At 45.8% G+C, this 23,796-nt stretch overlaps 1 protein-coding gene and 1 long non-coding RNA gene across 4 annotated transcripts; one reads left to right on the top strand and one right to left on the bottom strand.

The window, feature by feature from the left end:
* Positions 1-920: 920 nt before the first annotated feature.
* On the bottom strand, positions 921-23,796 carry rnf38 (ring finger protein 38). 3 transcript variants are annotated; one of them, XM_020706116.3, is made up of 13 exons: positions 23,655-23,796; positions 22,172-22,775; positions 12,295-12,356; positions 7,274-7,476; positions 6,813-7,182; positions 5,925-6,089; positions 5,557-5,727; positions 4,627-4,800; positions 4,426-4,529; positions 4,249-4,333; positions 4,045-4,166; positions 3,854-3,953; positions 921-2,849 (listed from the first exon to the last, which is right to left on the bottom strand). In XM_020706116.3, the coding sequence occupies exons 2-13, from the start codon at positions 22,689-22,691 to the stop codon at positions 2,787-2,789; spliced, it is 2,139 nt and encodes a 712-aa protein (XP_020561775.1). In that variant the 5' UTR covers positions 22,692-22,775; positions 23,655-23,796; the 3' UTR covers positions 921-2,786. The 3 variants fall into 3 exon arrangements, with proteins under 3 accessions (XP_020561775.1, XP_078805613.1, XP_011478854.1); XM_078949487.1 differs by lacking the exon at positions 23,655-23,796 and adding an exon at positions 23,238-23,326; XM_011480552.4 differs by lacking the exon at positions 23,655-23,796 and adding an exon at positions 22,880-23,284.
* Positions 18,458-21,377, top strand: LOC144993815 (uncharacterized). Its single transcript, XR_013657077.1, has 2 exons — positions 18,458-18,664; positions 20,510-21,377. It is a non-coding gene; the product is annotated as an uncharacterized LOC144993815 (long non-coding RNA).

Below are 23,796 nucleotides of genomic sequence, written 5' to 3'. Positions count from 1 at the left end.
ACAGTTCAAACTGCTGGTCCTAAGACTGAAAATATGTTCTGAAAAAAACCAGACCGTGAAACACCACTAAAGGATCCAGCTGGATTTCTCAATACCACACCAATGAAAGAGTTGTACCTGATGGTGTCGGTGGAGAATCAATGGACAGGACCTGTTGACTGTGGAACATTCAGGACATTTCATCACTGGGTTTGTTGCGTCCTGTAACGGTTCCACGCTGGAATTCACTGAGCTCCTGAGAGAAGAACATTCTTTCACCAATGTTTGTGAAAACAGTCTGCATACCTGAGGGATAAAGGTTTTATACACATGTGGTCTCTATACTTTGGGTAATGTAGTGTAATGTAGTGACAGACAAAAATGTTTTTGTGTCAGTCAGTTAAAAAACATCTAATGTATAGGCCTAGTGGTTAAAAATGAAGGATGTTCAACTTTGACAGAGTTTATAGAAACCCGTAAACCTGCAGGAGAGAATCTCTGAGTAACAATTCTGTCCTACAACAATCCATGGAGGGATATTTATGCCACCATGTTGCTATCAAAACTTTCTGAGTTGCAAATAAAACTATTAGCTTTCAAATACTTTTTCTTTGCCTTTAAATTTTTTTTTTTTACACTAAACGGAAAAATTTAAAGAAAGGGAAAAAACCAAATGAGACAACGCACACAAAAACCATGGCTTTGCAAACGCAAAAATACTTTATGAAAAAAAAGTAAAAGCCAAAAAGAAAATAAATACAAAATAAAAAACTTGAAAGCAAATATTTTATATTTTAATTTGCATCTTAGAAAGTTTTGTGTGCAGAGTGTTGGCATGAATATCACTCCATACAATCCTTTTTGGCATATTGCATGCATAAATTTATTTATAAGAAAAACATTTCAATCAAATACAACAAATAATTGCACCACAGACAGAAGAGGGTGTTATACATTTATTATTGAACCAGCTTTTGAGTCCAAAAGGTGGAGTAAGGGATTAAAAAATCATTGCACTACTTAATAAAGTCTTACTAGAAGTAACTCTCATACAAAATGTACAAATGTTTGTTAAAAATGTCATCATCATCATAGCAAGCCTTCAAATGATTTTGGTTACAGATATAATACATAATGAGACTACTATGACACCGTAGTAAGGAAACAGTTTCATAAAGTTTGTGGGAATAATATTCAACCGACTCTGCATGACCAGCAAAAGGCCAGAAAGAAAACTACTTGTGCCATTTTCTGAAAAGACATAAATAGTGAGCTTGAGGTGATTTCTAGTGTACCAAACAAGGAAATAACAGAAACTCTCCTATAACACAACGTAAATGCCTCGACGGCGACCTCTAGAGGACAGGAAACGCCGTTTCCCCCCCATTCCCATGATTCCTACGGGATTTCACACACATAATGCTTTTAAATTAAGGAGGAAGTGATGCGTCTGAAGTGGCTTTATGACGAGGCTCTACAATCCAAGCATTTCACAGATTGATCTTCATCAACAAGCAGACAGAAGCGTGAGATGAACATATGAACAACTTGACCTAAAAAGGTTTCCGTAGATCCTTGAAATGTTTGTTCAGAGTGGACAAGGGTACGTCTTCCATCTACGCTTTAAAGTGCTGAAGTGGCTAATCTACTAGCTGAGACCTCACAGGTTGATCCCTTTTAGTGGTGAGAGAAACACAGAGCTGCTAAGAGGAACCGGGAGAAGTAACAGGAGGAACTGGAAGGAATGGAGGGTCAGGAGGTCGACCGCTGCCACTGGGGCCTCCGTTCTGCGCCGCCGACCTGATTCATTTGCACGTGCACCGCGTCCTCGTCGATGTCCTGGACTGTTGGACGTCTGTGAGGATGAAGAGCATCGCAGACGGGTGATAGCCCCTGAAGCGGCGCCGTGGGCAGACTGGGCCGGGTTGCAGTGACAGACCGGGATCCTGAATGGAAACGACCGCCTGGCGGCACACCGGGTACCTGTTCGGTTACTCTGAACACCACGCGGTGAGCGGTCTTCGTGGTGGGGCGCGGCCTGCAGACGGTCGGGGACACGTCCAGCCCAAAGGCGGAGAGGCATCTGATGCTGAGATGATGCGCTTCCGGCCCGGAGCTTTGTTTGTGGGACTCTGTACTGCATCCCTGCCCCTGCCAGCCCCTTCCACCCATAAAAACGCACATTTTCTGAGCGGGAGACGGGACCCTGCAGCCCGCAGCCGCGTTAAAAACACAAACCATGTACCAACGTTAGAGCCAGACGGAGTGAAAAACCCAAAGAACCTGCAGATAAACTAACAAAAAGTGTTGCCGGTCCTAAACTTCTCTCAACGACTTGAACAGAAGTTCCACGCTGTCCATATAGAAAATGTAATCGTAGATGTACAGTAAACGCACTCTTTCACATGTTAACAGTCACACTCCCACAAACGCACACACTCACACACGCCTGCTTTCCAGGAAAAAACAACAACAACAGGTCCACTTCCTCTTCCTCACACGGAGGAAAGTGTTGCTTTGAAGCTGAAGAACCAACGTCTTCCTCTTCAACTCCTCTCTGAACAGTGGAACAGTGGGAACGACACGGATTTCCCCGAATGGGTGTTTAGTTACCATCTTTGGAATGAGTACAACAAGAGTCTTTAGGTCACATGTGCTGGGAGGGGCCGCCAGGACCACTCCAACACGCCAGGACCAGAGACGGCTTCTCATCGTCATCAGCGCCGACCAAGTCCAGCGGAAAAACGGGAGGAAGAGTCCGCGGAGGAACCGCGTGAGACGAAGAGCCACGGGGGGCGGAGAGGCGGTCACTCGGAGTCCCGCTGGACCTCGGAGGCGTCGGCTCGACAGATGGGACAGGTCCGGTTCGCCTGTCAGACACAGAACCGCTTTACAATCTCAAACTTCACGCGTGAGGCGTCCGTTTCACCACGAGTCCGGCGTTTTACACTCTGCAGGATATCAATCGGCAATGGAAACACGTTCAAACCTGCACCTTAAAGAGAAGATTTTAAAAGATGTTTTTCACTACACATTAACAAAAACATGTAAGTACAAAAAGTTAACGTGTCTGAAAGAAACACGGCTGGTTTATTTACCAAAAATCTACTAAATAAAACTTTAAAATCGACACTAAACAGAATTACTATGAAATACCAGTCATTATATATATATATCAATATATAGTTCTGAATTGTTTATCAATACATACCCATACTATACCTCACACCTGGAGACTTTCTAAGGCTTTTACTTAACTGTTGGCTTTGTCAAATCATGAGATTCATCTGCGCTTCTTCCTCGTTTAAGTTCTAAAAATAAGGTGAAATCTGGGATAACAGATATAAACTCTCAGACTTCAAACCTTCACAGAAACGTAAGTCCGGTTCCACAGACTAAAAACAAAGATCGGATCAAAGAGAGCTCATTCTGTACGGAGACGCGGCGAACACGGATCCACGAGGACGCCAAAGGTGGACCGGGAGACCGCTGCAACGACTTTACGCCGCCATACGAGAAAGAACATCAAAGGAATCTGAACCTTTGGTCTTTTCTGGTGTTACAGCAGTAAAGTTGATCTTTATTGTTGAAAAAACGAATGTAATTCATAAATGTTTGCCATTTTTACCACCGTCAGAGTCAAAGATTAGACCTAAATTTGCCCTTAATGGTGCAGAAACTGAGCAACCGTAAACCACTAACTGGCATAATTGACCTGTTAGATCATTGGCATTTAACTAGTAGTGGGTCTGTGTACCGGTACTCCATTGGACTATGAGTCTGGAATAAAATCTATCCATATAGTTTGAACTCTAAAACGACTTGTGGCTACATGACCGCCGACCCGGACGCAGCAACGCCGTCCGTCACTTACCTTCAGCCACTTGTCCACACACTTGGCATGGAACTCGTGATTACAGGGCAACACGCGGAGCAGCTGGCGGGATTCAAAGTCGCACATACACACGACACACCTGTGACGACAAAGATCAGCGGCTTCAAGCTCATAGTCTGCGGCGGGCAAAAGCCCCCGTCTGCTCTGAAACCCTGCAGCTGCAGACTCACAGTGTTTGCTCAGACTGACGGTTGTTGGGGTTGAAGCGGTACGACGGGAGCTGCTCGATGTCCGCCTTGGTCAGACCGCGAGGCTTCGCCTCCCCGAGACGTTCCGCGAGGTTCAGCAGCGCCTGGAGGGTCAAAGGCCGTGAGGAAGAGGCGTCACTTGGGGAACCTGCAGCACGCCGCAGCAAAGCTGGCGGCTCCGCCTACCTCGTAGTTCTCCACCTCCCCGTCGTCTACGTCCAGCTCCAGGCTGATGGTGGGAGTCACATTCGGGGGAACAGGAAGCATGGAGCTGCGAGGGGGGGGGGGCAGAGAGAACAAGCATGGAGTCATCATCAACCTCCAGCACCTTCACCTGCACGACCCACAGCTGGAGACACTTACAGGAAGTAAGGCAGAAAGCTGGGGTGGTAGGGAGACGGGGGCACAGCTTGCTGGTAGCGGTAACGTCTGCTGGCGAATCGACGAGGCATGAAGTGTGGATAAGGCTGCAATGGGAGGGGGGGGGCACCGAGAAAGAGAATAAATGACTAGGAAAGAAGGGAAAACAACCAAGACATTGTGACTCCGGGAAAGTGGCCTCACCATGGTGAACAGCTCCTGCGGCAGCGGGTCGTGGTGCGAGAGGAACTGCAGATGCGCAGACGGCGGCAGGCTGGAGGGAGGCTGGTGGTGGTGGTGGTGGGCATAGCTGAAGTTCCCAGTGACGGACAGCTGCTCTCCCACTATATCCACCTCGTTTTCGATCCGCTGTAAGGGCTGAGAGGAAAACACAGACTGAGCATCTGAACAGGAAGTTTGATTTATTTCTTTTTTGTTTTCCTGTTTCTCTTTCTTTATTCCAGGCGCTTCCACCATGTTTTGGCGCTCAACTCCTTCTACGTTTCATCTATTTCAACCGTTTAACTATTCGGATGTTCAGCTCTTTCAGCTTTTTCCAGCTGTGACTTTTGGTCCTTCAAATCCTTGAACTTTTTCAGATATTCCAGGATTTCTGCCTCCATAGAAATCCATGGGGAATCCTTGGTGCAGAAGCTCACTGGTTCGATACCCGGCTCTGGCATTTTCCACAAACGTATCTTTATTGTTATTGTGCTGTTTTCACTTTATTTATGGTCAACTTTGATCATTTCTTTATTTCTTTTTTTGCCAATTATTACACTAAACAATTCTTTTTTATTCAGCAATATAGCATCTACCCTGCATTTCCTTCTGGAAATGCAGCCCCTTGTAGTTTTTATTGCAGATTTAATAGTTTAAATGGTATAAATACTTTAGAAAAAATATGAAAAGACAGAGTTTAACCCTTGTGCTATCTTGTGGGGTCCAGATGACCCCACTCCCAACGTAAACATGCCTCCAAGGGAGTGATAGCACAAGGGTTCAAAAAATATGGGGGGAAAAAACTTCTTAAAACTTTGGTTTAGTCGTGAAACACAAAGCTTCGGTCTTTCTTTTGTTCCCGCCGATGCAAACGGAAGTGAAGCGTCTGCTGGCGTGAAGCAGCGGACGTACCGAACGCGGCTGTTGTGGCTGGAAGGGCAGGAACTGTGCGGCCGTTGGGAGGTGAGGCGGATGGTGGCTGAGATGAGGCGCCGAGGAGATCAGGAACTGAGGGTCACTGGACAGCAGCTGGGGAAACGCATAGGGAACGGGCAAATGCTGCATCGAGCACGCCTGTAACATCTGTGAAGAGTCGAGAAGGCAGAGACACCCATCAGAACATTAACTGTAGTGAACGCTTCCGCCACTAGGGGGCAGTCACGTGTCATACAAGTTAAATGTCAACATGTAACACAAAAACAAAAACCCTTCTTTTCACCAGACTCCATTGAGTTCTCACAAACAAAAAAGCAGAGTGGACAGAGGTTTGGGCCTCTCACCGGGTGATAGTGTTGTCCTGTGCTGAACACCACACTGCAGGGGGGGACCTGCTGTTGGGAGGAGCAGGAAGGAGGGAGATGCTGGCTGCTGCACAGAGGTGCCGTGAGGCCGTGAGGAGGAACCGGGGTCACCGTGTAGGAGACCGGCATGTTGCCCTGCTGCAGCTGGAGGAGAAGCAAACATCAATTAATGGTCAAATTCACACGCTGATGGCGGCTCTGCTGCAGAACGCTGGCGCCATCCCTCCACCAGAGACGAGGGGATCGACGTCCCACCCAAGAACATTTTGACATGTATGGCCGGGCCTACCGCTGCACCACGGCCGCCATAAAGAGCCCTATTCACACAATATCACAACCTGCAAAGACTAGGGCTGCAACGAGTTTCCAAATACTCCGATGTCAGTGTGGTGGCCTTCAGGCAATGTGAATGTTACTCTAAATTGCAGAATAATGTTGGATTTTAAGTATATAATCGAGGTAAACCAAATGCGCTACTGTCACCAGAAGTAATAAAAACCTTCAAAGTAGAGCGTCGATGAAGCTCGTCTGTTTCAAAGTAAAACTATCAAGTGCTTCCTGTGGATGACTTGAGTTCAGTTTACTGCAATAAGCTTCTGAAAAGCCCGACTTGTTTGAAATATAGTCGACAAAACTGTAGTCAGTGGAAGTTTGAGGGCGGAAAAACTAGATTTGAGTTTCTGTTAATTTAATTGATTGTGATCTCCTGTTTTAACTAAAAGTATAAATGATAAATAAATATTCTTCTATTTTTTCGTATATTCAGTAGGAAGACATACATAAAGCAGCCATTTCAGTATAATAAGCTGAATAGAAAGACTTGGGTTTTGATGGTAAACCGATCTACGGCTCTAGAAGGCGCCGCACCCGTTCATGAAGGTCCATGACCATGGCGCCCTGCTGCTGCTGCGCTCCATGAGGCTGTTGCTGTAGATGGTGAGGGTGGTGGTGAGCCGCTGGGTGCAGAAGTCGGGGTGAAACGGTGGGGGGGTGGAAAGCTCGAGGCTCCTCTGCCGCCGCCGCTCCACCACCGGGGGCGGGAGGCTGGGCGTAGGCGGGAGGCGTGTGCGTTGGGTACGTCTGGTGGGCGGATGACGGCGGGTTGCGGTTGTAGTTCTCGTCCTGGAGCTCTGCTGGCGACGGCCGAGGCGTGGCGCCTTGGATGGGAGAATGGTGATGAGGAGGCGGGGGGCGGGAGGGTCTGGAGAGTCGGCCACGCTGCCGCCTTGCTGGGGGGCTGAAGGAGACACAACAGTTAGCTGGATTTCAGGAACCCGGGGGGGAAACCCGGCCACAGCGGAACGGTTTATCGCAGAAAAAAACGGTACCTGCGTCTGAGCCGCACAGGAGTGAGGCACCTCTCCTGATGGTAGAGCGGGTGGTGGTGAGGCTGTCTCCGACTTGGCGGTCCCGACTCCCACGGGCGAATGGGGGGAGAGGGCGTGGACGGAGGGGGTGCGGATGAAGTGAGCTGTTCCAGGACAGAATGGCTGGACATCCTCTGGCGCTTTGGACTTGGACTTTCCTCACTCTACGCATGGAGGATGAGGAGGAAGAGACGGGGAAAAGAAAAAAGTGAAGGGTAAGAGAGCGACTCATCGTTATTCACGGCCCTTTAGACCGTTTTCAAAGCACGCCGCTGCAGAATCCCCATATTCCTCAGTGACTCACAGCATTTCCCGTACGTTGCGGAGCGTTTGTGAGCGTACACGCCAAGACGTGATTGTGAAAGACGACATGTTACTCCACTGGCGCTCGGGCCCCTCCAGGGCTCAAAGGTACTTCCTCTTGCAGCGAGCAAACGCAAACAGAGGACAGGCTCTCACAGGCCCATGTGTGAACCTCAAGTACACACCCACAGATGGGAGGGGGGGGTCGACTAATATTTACTAGCGAGTGTAAAGGAAGCGTGAGATCCATAATAAAAGTGTGACACAGCTAGCTGTAGTCATCTGGTTTGTTGTGACTCAGGAGTTATCATATACCGTTACAATCTTCTTGACTCATCTGTGAGTCACGTCAATTCCTCCACCACGGTGAGGCAAGGAAACAGACGCGCCTGTAAGTCAGCGAGTCAGTCATAGTCTTTAACTGGGAGCTTCCTGTGTCCTAATCCCAAACTTTCACTCAAACTGATCCTGGTTTTCACTGCCCTCTTTGATGAGACGAGCGGTAGTTATGTGCGACACAAATGACTCGCCAACTGTAACACAAACACACACACACAAACGCACAGGACAGGAGAGAGTTAAGAGGAAACAGCTGAAAAGCAGAGACGCCTCCAGACATCCGCAGTTTCACGTTCACACATCGACAGCTGCTACCGCTTCTGAAGCACAACATCTTCTGAAGCTCCGCAGAGGTCGACTGCAACCAGAGACACAACCCCGAAGAACATTTGTGTGTGAACTGTGGTGCCAAGTGGAGCGTACCGCTCACTCGTAGCGTTCCACGTGACTGGGGCCTGACTGGTTTACGGGAAAACAACAATGACCTCATCAAGATGTGACCAGAGTGAATGAAATGATGACAGCTGGAAGGAAATGAAAGGAGATGTGCGCGATGTGAGATCCTAAACACAACTCATAAAAATGATGGAGAAATAAGTCTGGATAGGGTGACACACCTCCTAGAAGAGGCACTCTGTGTGTAATCTGTACATAAAGAGTGTTCTTCATCTTTTGATATTTTGTAAGAGTGTTCCTAGTAGTCTTTTAAGTAAGATGAAGCAGTTTCTGCAGAGCGAAATTCACCTGAGTTGTGGGCGGGACTTTTTAGCGCAGAGTAAGCCTGCCCCCACTTCCTGTCATCCATCTGTTTACAAGTACAGGTTGCTAGTTCACGGCCTCCGCCACCCCCGACCTAACATCACTGGTTCAATAAAACTGGTGAGCCATGTCGGAGCTATCCGGCTGTACCGTTTTGATCCGGATTCCAGCTCAGACCAGGAAAACAAAGATGTTTGTTTTGTACGTCACAACTAAACCCATTTCCAAACAGTAATTATATCAATATATCTATATATATATATATATAGATATATAGATATATGATTTTAAGCTTATAAATGTCCTCCATAATCAGAAAAAAGAACATGATAAAAACACCCTTTTCATGGGAGTGGGTCTTTAAGAAGAGACCGAGTCTCACCCTTTGAGTCTGAGATCTTTCCGCTCCCCTTCCTAGCATAGCATCTTTTGGGTTTTTACCGCCCCGGCTTTGACCCACAGCGGTTCTACCACTGTGCCAATTTTCCTATCTAAGCCAGACTACTCAACCACACACCCTCCTGAACAATTTCCTCCCATCCCCCACCTCCTCCATATCAGATAAACCAACCCCGTGGTTGGTGCCCCCTTTTTTTTCCGTCTCCCCCTTCCCTCCATTCATCCACGTTTGACCCGTCCCAGAACCTGGCCTTGAAATCTGAGGGGGGGCGTGAGAAGAACCGAACCAGTGCAGTGGACCCCCGCGTGTGGGGGCTACTGCCCATTACTATGAAACTTTGATGGGCCTGTCTCCCCGTGTTAGTGGGAGGGGAGCGTCGGCAGACAAAGGAGTGTGTGTTTCCTCAAGCAATATGCTCCAATGTCGCCTTTTTCGCTGCACTTCAGCGTCTGGAACGCACAAAAACAGACAAGCGGGTGAGAAATCGGCAGCTGAAACATGGCCGTTTTAGCCTGAAAACAACCACGCGTTCTTTCGTACCGTCGACTCATTCGGCGCGTGCACAAACCCGCCTGGACGCACACTGTGACGCACCCCTTCCACACACTTTCACAATGTCTACAGTTGTATCCATGCTGGCTCAGAGCAGCTGTGCAGCTTCCCCGCTTCTACAAAGATGACCTGCACACACCTACGTTTCTGCTAAATGTTGCTGATAACAACGTTTTTTGTCTATTAGGGAACTCAGCTAAGTATCAGAGGGGTGGTGGTTCAATCTCATTCCTTCAATACGTCTGCGTGCCCTCAGGCAACACAGGAAACCCCATGAAGGCCCAGATGTGCTGGTTGGTGTGGCTTTGGAGACAAAGCTCCTCCTTCAATACTTCATTTCTATTTCAGTTAATGGCTTCATCTCACAGATTAAAAAGCCTAAACAAAAAGTCAAAAACCATTCATCATTGATGCTCCAACTAGGCTTCCCAGACTGAGAAAAAACCATCAACTTTATCACTCGACACTCTTCTTTCCTTCACCTCCACCATGTTTATCAACGGTTTACTTTTTAGAGAGGTCGCTTTGTCGATGGTGGCAGTAATTTTAACTAAGTCGCATCTCTGAAATAATGTATAATGGACTGGTGTCCATGGATTACATGAAATCTTTCCACCTTTATCCACCTTTGTCATGGTAAGGAGAACACGCTATCTTGTGGGGACATTTTGACCCCACAAGATAGCACAAGGGATAAAAGTATTTTTTTTTTTTATTATGGTTAAAAACAGCATAACCAGAATTAAAAGACCATCGGAAAGGCTTTAAAATCGATTAAAAGACAATCAGGGTGGGACTAGAAGCCATTTTCACACCACTTTGTATTTGCCAGGACTCCCTTGGAAAATAGACTCTTAATCACAATGGGACAATTCCTGGGTAAATAAAGGTTAAATAAAAAAATTAAAAAACAACATTGCGGAATGTAGTTTTTGAAACATTTACAACTGTGATGTTCCAATTGTGGCAACACATTCAAAACTAACAAACATCGGTTTGTCTGACCTGCTATGATCAGTGTTAATACACATTACCTATAAATGTTTTTCCTGAACAGGGTAAAACTCACAATTGTAGAATATGTGCAAGTAGAATTCCATGATTGATAAAGACTAAAGGACCAATTTCATGCAAAAGAGACTTGGCATGTTCTCCCCGTGAATGCGTGTTTTTTTTCTGGGGACTACGGCTTCCTCCCACCGTTTAAAAAACATGCTTCATTGGTTCATTGGTTAAAGTGTCCCCATGTGTGAATGTGAGGTTGTATGGGTGTGTGATTGTGGCCCTGCGACAGACAGGCAACCTGTCCAGGATGCCCCCTGCCTTCACCCGCGAGTGATCGGGACAAAGCCGGTTAAGAAGAATCACGCAAAAGCAACTCTGTTCAGCTTTAAAGTGCATTATCATGTTAATTCATCACGAAAAACCACCCAAAGCGATATTTTGATCCATTCACACATTTCTAAGTTAAGAACCGCCCCTTCCAGGAAGAGGTTGGCTGCCAGCTCCACCCCCAAGCTAACAGACACACCCACTTTCTCAGTGGAGCTGGCGGTGATCGGCTCAACGGTTTCATTTTATATGAACAATATCAACATCCATCTCTGCACAAGGATATCGTTTGTATTCATGGGAGAAAAACAGACAGGCTGCAGAGGCCGACTCTCTGGGTTGATGTCATATAATGGGCGTAACCCACAAGAAGCGAAAGGCGGAGCCTCAGAGATCAAGTCGTCTTACTTCTGGGTAGGAAAATGAGCTGCGAAATTAACCATTTCATTAAAAAAATGTATCAGATATATAGACATAGTTTACTCTTGTACGGATAACATGATATAGACCCTTCAAGTCTATTATAGAATTATAGACTATAGTCTATAATTAAAGCACAAAGCAGGAAATAGCAGAAAAATGCTTTAATGTCCAACATTACAAAGTTCCTATCAGTGTTCAGAACACTTTTCCTAAGCTTTGTTCCAGCTCCCCTTTGGTCTGTCAGGACTTTGTCTACAGCGCGATTGAACTTTTGACATCCAACCAACATCAACAAATCCTTTAGAATTCGTAGGTTAGCTCTAGTCATTTTTCACATTTGGTCATTTATCCTGAACTGATCTCTAATCCACAATTACACCATCATGCATCAGAGGGGTTAGACATTTGCCCTTCATCTGAAACAAAAAGTACAACATCCATCAAAAACGCCACATTACCGTAACCCACCAGTTAGTCTCCACATGTCAGTTAGCATTTAACCAGACGGCAGTGTTCCAGACACAAAAACCAACCCAAGATAAAAGCTGATGATTATATAAAAAAAAAAAAAAAAATTCTTTTTATTTGGCATGTTCGGCCTTCAGTTGATGGTTGACAACTGAGAGCTGGCTTAAAAAAAAAGGCAAATACTATGCAGTACCAGGTCATGTGACTCCCCTGATAACAGTGAACCTATATGAACCACATTTCCTACTTATAGGAAAAGTGAGCCGTCACATCCAGGTTTTCATAGGTCTGGACTTCTCTGTTCAGTTAGACAAGAAACCTTGACTCTTTTCTCTCTTTCTACTTCAACCAGCATCGAATTTCAGCCGTGGCACAAACGCAGAGGAAAACACGTCGTCTGACTTACCTTGTCTCGCTCCTCTCCATATGCGCGGTCTGGGTGGCAGTGGTACGACCCAACAGAGGCTCCTGCACGAAAACAGAGGCGAGTCAGACATGTTTTCCACGTTTGTTCAGAATCTGAATTCTCCAAAGGAACTCAGAAGAGACCTTGTAGTTTGACAAGTCATTTTGAAATGAACAGACATTTCATACAAATGAATAATTTCATTAAACGTTCGTCGTACATTCAAATCAGTAAAGTCAGTGTGTCAACCTCCGATCTAATGTGCAGACGTGCCAAACCTACCTTTGTGTGCCAATTATGTGCAGGCATTATGAAGGTCCCTGTTTATGTCTGAACTCCTTTAATCCCCTTGTTTTTAGTTTTCTAATGTAACCAGGATTGAGCACACGGGTAAAAAAGACAAAAACATGTTTGTGGAAAAAGCTGCTGATTGGGAATACAGAGGAGGAACGGCTGACACACATATGGCACCCCCCCCCCCCCCCCCCAAGTCTCTGTGCATGTGAGTGCACACGCATGTGCACCCACAAAATAAACACAGTAATCCTGGATTAGAGGAGCTCTCTGATGATACAGAAGCTCTCATCACAGCTAAGACTTTTACTCTATTGTTTTTGTTTTTTCCTCAATCCTTTCATCTTCCCATTGTCTTCACCCACCGCGGCTTTTGTCCCCACATTGTCACGGGCACGTCTTTCGTCCTTTACCACAGATGGTGGCAGTGGTACACACTCCAAGGGTAAGCGCTCCCAAGGGCTCTTCAAAACAAGGCTACCTTCACAAAAGCGACGAATGGAAACTAACCCAGAGGGGAGCAGATGCAGAGCTGCTCTTTGGAAAAAATCTCAAGACTTTCGGCTGTAATTCGTCTCCTTCTCTTCTGAACTTTTTTGTTTCCAGGTACCCAAAGCGGGGCATTGAAAAGCCAATATTTAATGCAAAGATTTTTCATTTACAACCATGCATTCCATTGTGAATACCATAAGTGGTGCCTTGCTTCTTTTTTCTTTTACTACATACTAGGGCTGCTCGATATGAGGAAAACTCACGATATCAGTGATCAATATTGCGTTGACAAATACAACTTGCAATCTTTGAACAAATGGTAAACCAACAAAGTCAACAAACCTTAAATTCTACTGCAAATGACCCCGGTCTAGATGGGACGTGAGCATCTAACAAGAAAGGGCTTCATCCGATTGGATTCATTTAAGGGGTTTTTATGGTTCACTAAATACTTCAAGCTGCCATAAGATCGTTTCGGCACATTTAACTTTTTTCATTAATTGAAGAGTGCAAAGATAAAAATATTCACGAGTAGTCTAATAAAGCTGAGCAAAGCGTGTTCAGCAGTCTTCCACTTCAAATGTACGATACAGATGACTGTAATCAACACCAGCCTGAAGTGATAATGTGCAGAAGTAACACATGCCATCCAACTCTGCCGCTTTCACACTTTACCGCTCCGTACCAGCGGCTGCAGAAAACCATCGGCAGCCAGGCGTTCCTTCTGGAAATTCATCAAATCATGATCACCACAAACGAGATGAAAGCCAACGACAAGAAAGGGTTAAGTGGAAGTCTGGTGGGGGTAGAAACCTTTAGGTACGGGGTCAGAACACAAAGGAGAAATAGAAATGGCCCAAGAGTAGACAGGAATGGAGGAAAAGGACTGAAGGAAGGCAGGATCGGTGGGTGTAAGAACAGGCAGGGAGACGAGGGTGGGGGGTTGTGTCTTCCCTCTTGACTGCTATTGATTTTCTGGAAGCCTCAGAGTGCATCAGCTATTTCTATCCATTTCCTTCACATTTCTCTTCCCTCCCCCTTTGCACACAGCTCAAACACCTGCCTTCCACATCCTCCTCCTGACCCTCTCCATGACAGCCCTTCCTGTCACCTATCTGTTCCCCTATCAGCCAGCCTGTCTGCTTCCCCGATCCTCCTGCTGCTTTATCACACGGCATCCACATTTCCTCTGCCCGCTCTATCGCAGCATCTCTGTTCAGGATGTCCATCGCTCTCCGGGTCCAACTGGAGACACGGCAGACGGGATGGATGGACAGGGAGATATGGTGACGAATGCACGACAAGCTCGGTTTGAGAAAAAATATACCAGGTCCAGCACACGGACTGATGCAGCCCTGGTGTGTCCAGTACAAAAACTGCGTCTGAGGCCCAAACGTGCACATAAATGTGCTTTCTTATCACCTTGCCTCACGCACACATCACGCTACATCACACTTTCGTAAAGCAGTCAAGTAACGTGCCGACATACAGGCTTGAAAGAGGCGGGAAAGTGACGGCCGCCGACACGGCGTGCTTCACACGAGAGCCACGGCAAAAGTGAGGGATCTTAGTGAAACCTAGCTCCAGTTCAATGGCCCTTTCCTCACAAGCCGTCTCCACAGGCCAGCTTCCTTTTGCCTAATACATCCTCTCAAGATCACGGAAAAATGTGTTTATTTTATTTTGCTGGAATCATCTACCAGTGATGCAGATGACTTGTTTGCCTCTTGTTCTTCCCTCAAGGTCACTAAAGTGAAATCCGATGTTTCCAGATCCGATAGAAATGGGTTAGGCACAGACCTGATGATGGACGATCGACTCCCTGATAAGGTTTTCAGACAGCAACCTCCTGGTTTCAATGACTAGTCCTAGTCCGACGCTATGATCCCATTAATGCAAAACTGGACCTGCAGTTATCATCCCGCAAAGTCAGTCTGATGCAAATTATCAATCAGTTTAGGTTCATTAAAAACAAGCCAATCCCAAAGAAGCTTGTATCAAATCAACTTTTCAACCAAATGACGTAAAAATCTATTGAAAATTATACAACTGCGACGATAGATGTGGTTACACGCTGCCTGGAGGTCTCCTTGCTAGCATCTTAACACAAATCTACCAGAATCTGATATGTAATTTGTGTGAGATCACCTCACATTCTTTCTGCACTTGTCACAAATGTGCTAAAGTACAAAGCAGAGGACAACATTAGCACGATGCTAAAGTCAGAGACGAGGCGTTCTACTGGTCTGGACAGCAGGACTACGATAGGTGGACAAACACACACAAGGTTACTGATGCACTTTAAGGTTTGGGGTTCTCATCAGCCAGAATCAAGAACAGTTGTCACACTTCCTTATACAAACTACTTAACAAAAATTTTATACATTACATCACTTTGGAGTCATTTTTAGAACCTAAATATAAGTAATAGCACCCCTTTCATCATGCTTGATTGGGATTTCTTGATATTTCTAACTTTTGAAGCTGGAAAAGATCATAATTCTCTCATCTCTGTTGGGCAGAATTTAAATAAACAACTAAACCATTTTTCTGTTTGCATAAAAAGCTTCTGTCAACGAGGACCTCGTAAATATGGACAGGGCCTTAGTTATGATTAGGTAGACCTTCATATCCCATCATCCCACAGAGGTCTTCCTCTTGTTCAACCACCTTTATCTCAGTTGTAAAACGAGTTTCACAGAGTTTCTTTGCTTTTCTGCTTCTGAATTACCTGCAGGGTAAATCAGATGGTGTACTTCCACGCCAACCTCTTTGTGCCAAGATGCTGTAATCTCAGATCAAGGAACTGAACCAAAACAAAGATTTGTGGGTTTTAGACAACTAAGTATAACCTGGTTCCAAATTGGAGCGGGGAACATTCCTGGAAGGTTTACGTCTGCATTGACCAGTTCTTTGTTGGTTGACCCAAGCCTGTATTTAGGCCTGCACAATAAATCGCAGATTAATGGTTATCGCCATATCAAGCTGTGCAATATCGCAAAAGACGGCGAAAATTTCAATAAATTGTTATTTTAAATGTGCTATAAGAATCCTTTGGCAGCTTGAAGTAGTTAGCTAATCAAATAAATCCATTTATGCATTTGACCAATCAGGTGAAGCCCTTTTATGCTAGATGTTCGCATCCCATGTAGACCATTTTCTTTTGGAGTATAATTTAACGTATCTTGACTCTTGTTTAAATTAAACTGCAGTGAAATGGAAATGATGTTTTTGGTTGTTTTGCTATTTGTTCATGTATCCTAAGTTATACTGTCATCGCAATATTGATCACTGATATTGCATATTGCGAGTTTTCCTCATATCGTGTATTTTTTGTTATCTGACAGAATATTTGACAGAGTTTTTACTCATCTACAGCATATAACTCAAGATAAAACCTATGCGTCTTTCGAAAACTTGAAAGGACGTTATGGTATAATCTGAGTTTTTCACTGACTTTTTGCGCACAAAGATCTTAGCGTCCTTCAGCCGTTTGAGTGAGCAGACAGAGTGTGGAAACGTTTGTTGAGTCAGCACGCTCAGAAAAGCTGGAGGAAGTCAATGCAAGAGACCAAAGGTAGATGTCAGAGATGGTGGTGAGTTTAAAGAAAACTTCACAGAGACGTATTGATGTCAACGCAGACATGGATGAATCAACTTTCCACTGTGGTGCCTAATTTAGCAGTGAGGGTGTTTCCAGGCCTGCTGATTGGAGGAGCTTCTCAGAAACGTTCATGTAAAGACTTCTTCTCACTTCTTTTGCTTATTTGGAGCATCAAATACAGTAAAGTCAGACAAACCACAGCTAAACTGTAGGCAACCTTTTCCTTTCTGCACAGTAAAGCAGCTGTTGGTTAATTTTACATCGGTTTGTTTTTGGTGAGGGGGGGGGGGGGGGTGTTTAAATCAAAGTTATGACAACACTGTGTGCGTAAAATAAAAGCTTAGCCTAAGTCCCAACTGCCCTTACGAGCGGATACAGGCAGTCTGCGGGTAAATAATCGGATCTGGAGAAGCCTTTTGGTCAACGAGGATCTTAAACGAAAAGACAAACATCCTTTAGAGTTTATTAACATTTCAATCATATCGATGAGCAATTTTCCGATCGTCTGATGCTCTTCTTGCACTATTTTTCTGTTCTGTGTTGGACAAATGAGCTGTCCCAAAGTTCCAGGTCTCGTCCCCTTCGTTTGGCCCCCACATGCAGGTTTTGGGCTGCAGGGTCATGGGGGGGGGGGGTCCTGTTAAAATTCAGCCGTTAACGGTGTCCATCGAGAAAATAAGTCGACAACGTTTTTGAAACAAGCACCTTTGCTACACACTCCCGGATATTTCAACAAATCTGAAAGGCAAGCAATAAAAAGTGGATATTTTGACACAAAAAGCATCTGATTGGTCACAGAAACGGCTTCTCGACACCCCCCCCCCCCCCAATTTAAATAAATTCAGGAGAAAATGTAGTTCATGTAATAAAAGACGCACAACATTTCAAGAAACAATCTTAAAAGACAATTTTTGTATATTGAATTGTAAATAATTTGTTTTTTTAACCTAATCAACTCGTCTTTTGGGGGGGTTGTATCGCATACGACAGCCCGACCGACCACATACCACAAACGGGTCCAACGTGCAGAGAGCAGCAGCAACGAACAGCGCCGGCTCATCCCCCACAATGCTCTGCTGCAAATGCCTTTCCCTCTCCACCAGGGAGGCCCTCGCCCTCCCCAAAGTCACTCTCATAAGCTGCTCCTCCAGTCAGCATTATGCCATGAAAGTTCCTCTCATCCTCCCTTTGTTATGACTCCAGCTTCAGTCCAATTATCGCTGTCCTTCCCTCCCCAGCCCCTCTTCACCTGACCTTCCTGCTGAAGCCGAAGAAAACACCCACACTGCCCTTCCTCACCACACTCCTACAACCGTAAGCTTTTCCACTCCTTCCTCTTCCCCGATCATTCGTTCCTTTTTTATCCTTCATTTGAATTTTGCCTCAAATCTCCACAAACTGACTTCACCTCAAGTTTCAAATGACTTGTTGCCTTTCCGCGTTCTCTCCCCATAATATCATCACTCCATGTTTTCCCCCCCATTTCAATCATTGTTTATGATAAAGAACAAAAAGGGAGGGGCGCCGCTTGATCAATTTGTGAGTAAAAGTCATGTCCTCGAACATAAGACTCCTAAAAAAAAAAACAGGGGGAGTTTCTTCTTGGGTTGCAGACGAGAGGGATGCAGAGGATGGGAGTGGAGGGGCAGATTTAAAGTGGTTGGAGTGTCTGCTTCTCCTGTGCTCTGGGCAATCCATTAAAACGATCCCTCCATTAGACAAATGTGAGGGAGGAGGCCAGAGAAAATGGGCAGGAAGGGGACAGAAAAGGTTGACTTATCCGGAGGGGAGGGAGAAGCGAGCATGACGGAGAGAGGACAGACGGTGACAGAAGAGGGTCAGAATCGGGGAGGAGGAGTATCAAGTGCTGCAGAGGACATTTTTATCCACTTGCACCAAATTGGCAGGAGTTCTGAGCGTTTTGTGAGCCCGTTTCCCTCAAGAGACGCCGAGAACCGGTGGGAAGAGGCATGCGAAAAGGTGAATTCAGCAGTAAACAAACTGGGTCTAAAAGAAAGCAAACAAGGGTTTGATGATGTGGAATAATTTGTCATTTGCATTGCAGCTGATTTACATGCGTAGAATTTATTAAAGATATTAATTTCTTCGTTACTATAAACCCCCCCCCCCAAAAAAATAGTATTCTGGCACTAAACAGTGAGTCGGATAAAAGGTGTGTCAGACTGTGAAAGCGCCAGATATTCAGCTGCGTCCTCATAAGAAGAAGGTTTTATGCTCTAAATTAAACCAACTCGCACTTAATAACTCAAAAATAAAGATTAAGGTGGACAAGTTCAGTTTAAAAAACAGAAGCTAGATATAGCAGCCCAACTTCAGCAGAACCAAAGAATACTAATGATAAGATCATCTAGAAAAGTGTTTACCTTCTCACAGTTATGTTAACATCCAGAAAAACCAGCTGGTCGGTGACTCTTTGAACGCACCACAGCACAAAAAGCAGAAGCTGAAACCAGCACAACCACCTCAAGGGGACACATTTGCTAACCTGTGTGGGTTTGAACCCATCATGGCTGAATTTATGTCCAATTGCATAAAAAAAAATAATGATCTTTTTTTCCTTTCAAGGTGAGCCTTAATTTCTGCAGCATGTCCCAGATTAAATGGTACATTCCAAATTAGCAACATAAGTAAGAAGGGGTTGAAAAATAAAAATATATTTAAAAGCAAAGTTTACCATTCAATTTGACGACAAACATACTTTCTGAGAATATTTGATTCATTTATTAGGTTTTGAATGTTTACTATCAAATTCACAAACATATCAAAGTAAAACCGTGATCAAAATTCAAAAGATCCTTCAATAAAGCGATTTCCCATCAGAAAATAAAGCTGCTCAGTGAAGACTACCGTCCAGCCAAACTGGACGTTTGGCTTCAGAATCAAAACAGAGAACGATAATGTCCAAGTCGGCGGCCACCTGCCCCCCCCAGTATGAACAGGTTTCTGCTCAGAAGGGGAGGCAGCTTTTGTTGACATGAACTCAGCTGTGCAGGACAGGTATTTCCAGTCTGCATTAGGGCCGACTCTGTGCACACACTACAGAATGGGAGACCAGCCGTGTGCGTGTGCACACACTACAGAGGTTCGTGTTGTGACATTTGGACCGGCAGATTCTTGCGTGGCTGAGAAGCAATAATGGCGGAAAAAATCCTGGCAAGTGAGCCCGGCTGTCTTATTTTGTTAGAATGTTAAGTGATTTCCACTAAAGAGTTCATTTTATCAAAGTAAAGTGTTACGTACACATATGAGCTTTAGTCTTTCTGAACAGAAATATCTACTGAGGTCTTTTCGGGTGTGTTGCTAGGCTTTGGAGGGGGGGCGGGGGCCTTCCCATGGATGAGGGTGAAACTCTAGCTGGCCTGTTTGTATGTGATCTGCTTGGCTGCATTTCATTTGCTGTGTAAGAGTGCCCTCCCTTGTATTCCTCGTCCAGCTCTTTTCCATAAGCGCTCTCAAAGTTCAGCTTTGCAAAGCAAAATATCGGTTTGAGACCGCACCTTTGCAAAAGTTCTAAAAAAAAAAATGCATTCAATGCACACCAACCATCGTTTCCATAGAAGTCACTTCAGTTTCAGTCACTTCTTTGAGGACCGTCTAGAGTAAACTGGTTTATACATTTGCAGAAACGCGTGTAGCTGCTCAGTTCAGACTTCTCTGCTCGTTTTAAACCACTGGCTCATGATGGATTCTCACTGGTTATGTGATCTATTTTTGAAAGATGGATACTTTAACCAAGAACCACCTTAAAGCACACGTTCTAAGTTAATTAATTGAGCTTCTAAAACCATTTTTGTTCCCTTTCAGGGTCACGGGGCTGCTGGAGCCTATCCTGGCCACACAGGTCGCCAGTCTGTCGCCGGACCACAATCACACACCCACAAACACTCACACCTATGAACAATTTAGAGTAACCAATGAAGCATGTTTTTGGACGGTGGGAGGAAGCCGGAGTCCCCGGAGAGAACCCACGCATGTATGGTGAGAACATGCAAACTCCACACAGAAAGGCCCCCCCTTGCTGTTCAGGTCCCCCAGCCGGGACTTGAACCAGGGGCCTTCTTGCTGTGAGGCAAGAGGGCTAACCACTGCAACCATAAGTTGATGATGTAAATGATTTTTTTTATTTCTTAAACATGATTTGGTTTCATTTGGTGAAAACAGAAAGAGGAAATGTCCAATTTTCAAAGGTTTCACCTTAGAATTGAATTTGAGATCGTTATCCAGCACAATTCTGATTATATTTTTCATTCTCTCTCAATATTATACTAAGTACATTATTAAAGTTCATAGTAGAACTGGATTCGTATGAAATAAGTAATAATTTTGGGGCAAACAAACAAACATCAAACCTGTAGTAACAAGTCAAAACTGTCAAACAAACAGTAGATTTTTCCTCGATCCCCAACGGCTGTCATTGTATTTTCCAGCCAAACAAGTGTTACTGCACACATGAACAGGAATTCATGTCCTTTGGTATCATTCCACATCAAAAGAATCCAAAGGGAACATTATTAGAAGATTCCAGCACGCTGTATGGTCACAGTGAGGTCATGGGTCAAAATTCAAAGTTTTTCCACACATTGGACTGTAACGACGGTTGATCAGTTTTTGCTGTCATCATGCGTGTTGTCCGCTTCATACCCAATAGTCAAATAAACCGACCATGCCTTAATCCAAATGTTTTTTGTTTCCCAAGGTCGATTTTTCTAGTTGTAAAGGTCTATTCGATTCTGCCTCAGACATATAAGATGTTTTTGGGTTGTAGGATAGGCTCCAGCAGCCCCGTGACCGCGAAAGGAACGAAACACGTTTAGAAGATGAACGAATTAACGGATTGAAGGATAGAAATCGATTCATCGACACACCCCTACTGCTTACTGACTATGTCAGGCTTCAACATGGTAGCGTTCACATTGCTTTAACCCTTGTGCTGTCCACACCACTTTAACATCGGGAGTTGGGTCATCTAGACCCACTAGACAGTGCTCTGAACCTTTTTTCTTCAAGGATTTGTGATCTTCACTGGTGTCCATGGATTACATGAAATCTTTCCACCTTTGTCATGGTAAGGATAACAGGTTAAGGGTCATTTTGACCCCACAAGATAGCACAAGGGTTATTTGGTGGGAGCCAGAGGCCAAGATGGTAATAACCTATAACTTAGCCTTCTCTGGCCCTGTTCATTTAACTAAGACAAGTTTGTTTGTTTTTTAAATCTGGAAAACATTGAGAAGACATTTGCCTGATCTGGAGAAATTTCTCTATCTCTGATAAATGTCCCAATGACCTTTTTGGATAAGAAGTGTGTCTTTAGTTTAATGTCCTGGTGAGCTTTTTTAAAAAAACTTTTCCTGCTTTAATAATGAAACACATCATGATATAGACCCTGCTGTCATGCAGCCCCCCCCCCCCACACACACACATCTCTCCTGCAGCCATCAACTGCCCCCTTCCTCGTATATTTACCTGCCGCCTGGATGCGATGCGCTCCGGGGACCGCGGAGAGCCTCTGGACGCCGGGAGAGACGTTGGTTCCCGGCGTCCGCGGCTGGCTGTCCGCCGGTGTGCCGTGAGCTCCGAGCTGCTGCTGTGGCTGCTGGTTGGATCCCGGCGTCGCGTTGCTATTCCCGACACCGTACTGCTGGTAATATCCAGACCGGGAGCGTGAGCGGGTCCGCGGCGCCTGCATGGCCATCTGATGGTGGAGCGGGTGGAAGAGCAGCGAGGAGGACGCGGCCGGGGACTGCGGCGGGGAGCCGCTGCTAGTCGGTCGGGGCTGGAGGAAGCCCCCCGCCAGGCTCTGGCTGAAACTGTAGCCCCCGAGTCCTCTGCCCCCCTCCGAGCCCCCGTACTCTGTGCGCTGCGGCGCCCCCGCGTCGTCGAACAGATCGGTGCCTTTGGGGACCGGCTCCGGGGCGGAGGGCAGCAGCAGGGGGCAAACTCTGGGCTCCTGGGTCGTCGGCTGACCGGCGGCTGCGATTGGCATTTCCTTTCGGGGGATTTCCTCCGTTTCTTCGGTCCCTGCTTCTCTCCTGTCGCTTCCTCTCACAGCAGCAGCAGCTTGTCGAGCCTGAAGCGGAACACAAAGTTAGTCCGAGTCACAACCCCCCCCGGCCGGAACCCCCCCTCCCCTCCCTGGACCGTGAAAACCTGCCCGCGTGACACACAACTCACTTCACACTTCTGGTCATTCCGCCTCAACAAAGAGGAATTTCCGCTACTTTACCGACAGGAACCAACGAACCGGGTCAGCAGCCAACGTTTGACGGATACGGGGACGTGAGAATGATCATTTTTCTCTCGTTACGGGGCAGATTTGAGAGAAAAAGAGGATCAAAAAGACGTTTTGTTTTACTCCCCAAACACTGAGGCTCGCTAACTCCGAGACACAGGCTAGCACGGTTCTCCAGCTACTACTGGCGGCTATCACGCCTTTTTCTTTCTCTCCACGTCAAACCTCAACTACCTCGTTGCCCCATGTCGGTCTGACACAACCCTTCCGAGCCACGGACGGAGTTTCAAAGAACTTTACCGAGTTTCCTCGCTACCAGAACTAGTTTAGCCGGTCTGCGTAACGTCGCTCGCTAGCTTGGCAACCCCTCCTCCTCCTCCTCCTCCTCCAGCCACCAAAAGAGAAAAATCCCGTGGCTAACCACCCACGCCTCAAACCGAATTAAAATTCCCCTTTTACCGCCCCCCCAAAAAGGCCAACTTTTCTGAATTAAAACGGATTCCAGGAAAGTTCTGACAGATTTCTTCAACGTTGAGGCTAACGACGAGAAGCAGTGAGAGACACAGAAGATATTACATATAAAAAGTGGTCAATCTAAAACTACAAAGAGAACGAACGGCGGCTAAAATTAACCCGATCTACAAGAATAACTTCGCCTGTGAAACTAGAATGGGTAAAAAATGTCACGGGTGGTAATTTAAATCCTGAGCAACTTACCTACGAAGCGCTGCCTCGCATGTATGTAGTCCTGTCTGTCGATATTATTGTGAGCCGTGTGTGTGTGTGTGAGAGAGAGAGAGCCCAGCCTGGTGTCAGCGTGAAATGTGACAGACCGTCAACGCTCCTGTCGGGTTTCAAC

Source organism: Oryzias latipes, chromosome 1 (genome assembly GCF_053564925.1).
Source record: "Oryzias latipes strain Hd-rR chromosome 1, Olatipes_Hd-rR_3.1".
NCBI classification, from domain to species: Eukaryota; Metazoa; Chordata; class Actinopteri; order Beloniformes; family Adrianichthyidae; genus Oryzias; species Oryzias latipes.
Note: the sequence above shows the minus strand (reverse complement) of the source record. Positions and strands in the feature narration are given on the sequence as shown.

What these genes read in the sequence shown, in the direction of transcription:
- rnf38 (XM_020706116.3), bottom strand. Translation starts at nt 22,691, where the DNA reads ATGCCAATCGCAGCCGCCGGTCAGCCGACGACCCAGGAGCCCAGAGTT. An exon ending in AGCCACAACAGCCGCGTTCG is followed by an intron (nt 4,801 to 5,556) that starts GTACGTCCGCTG and finishes TTTTCCTCTCAG; the next exon opens with CCCTTACAGCGGATCGAAAA. An exon ending in GTGTGGACAAGTGGCTGAAG is followed by an intron (nt 2,850 to 3,853) that starts GTAAGTGACGGA and finishes TGTGTCTGACAG; the next exon opens with GCGAACCGGACCTGTCCCAT.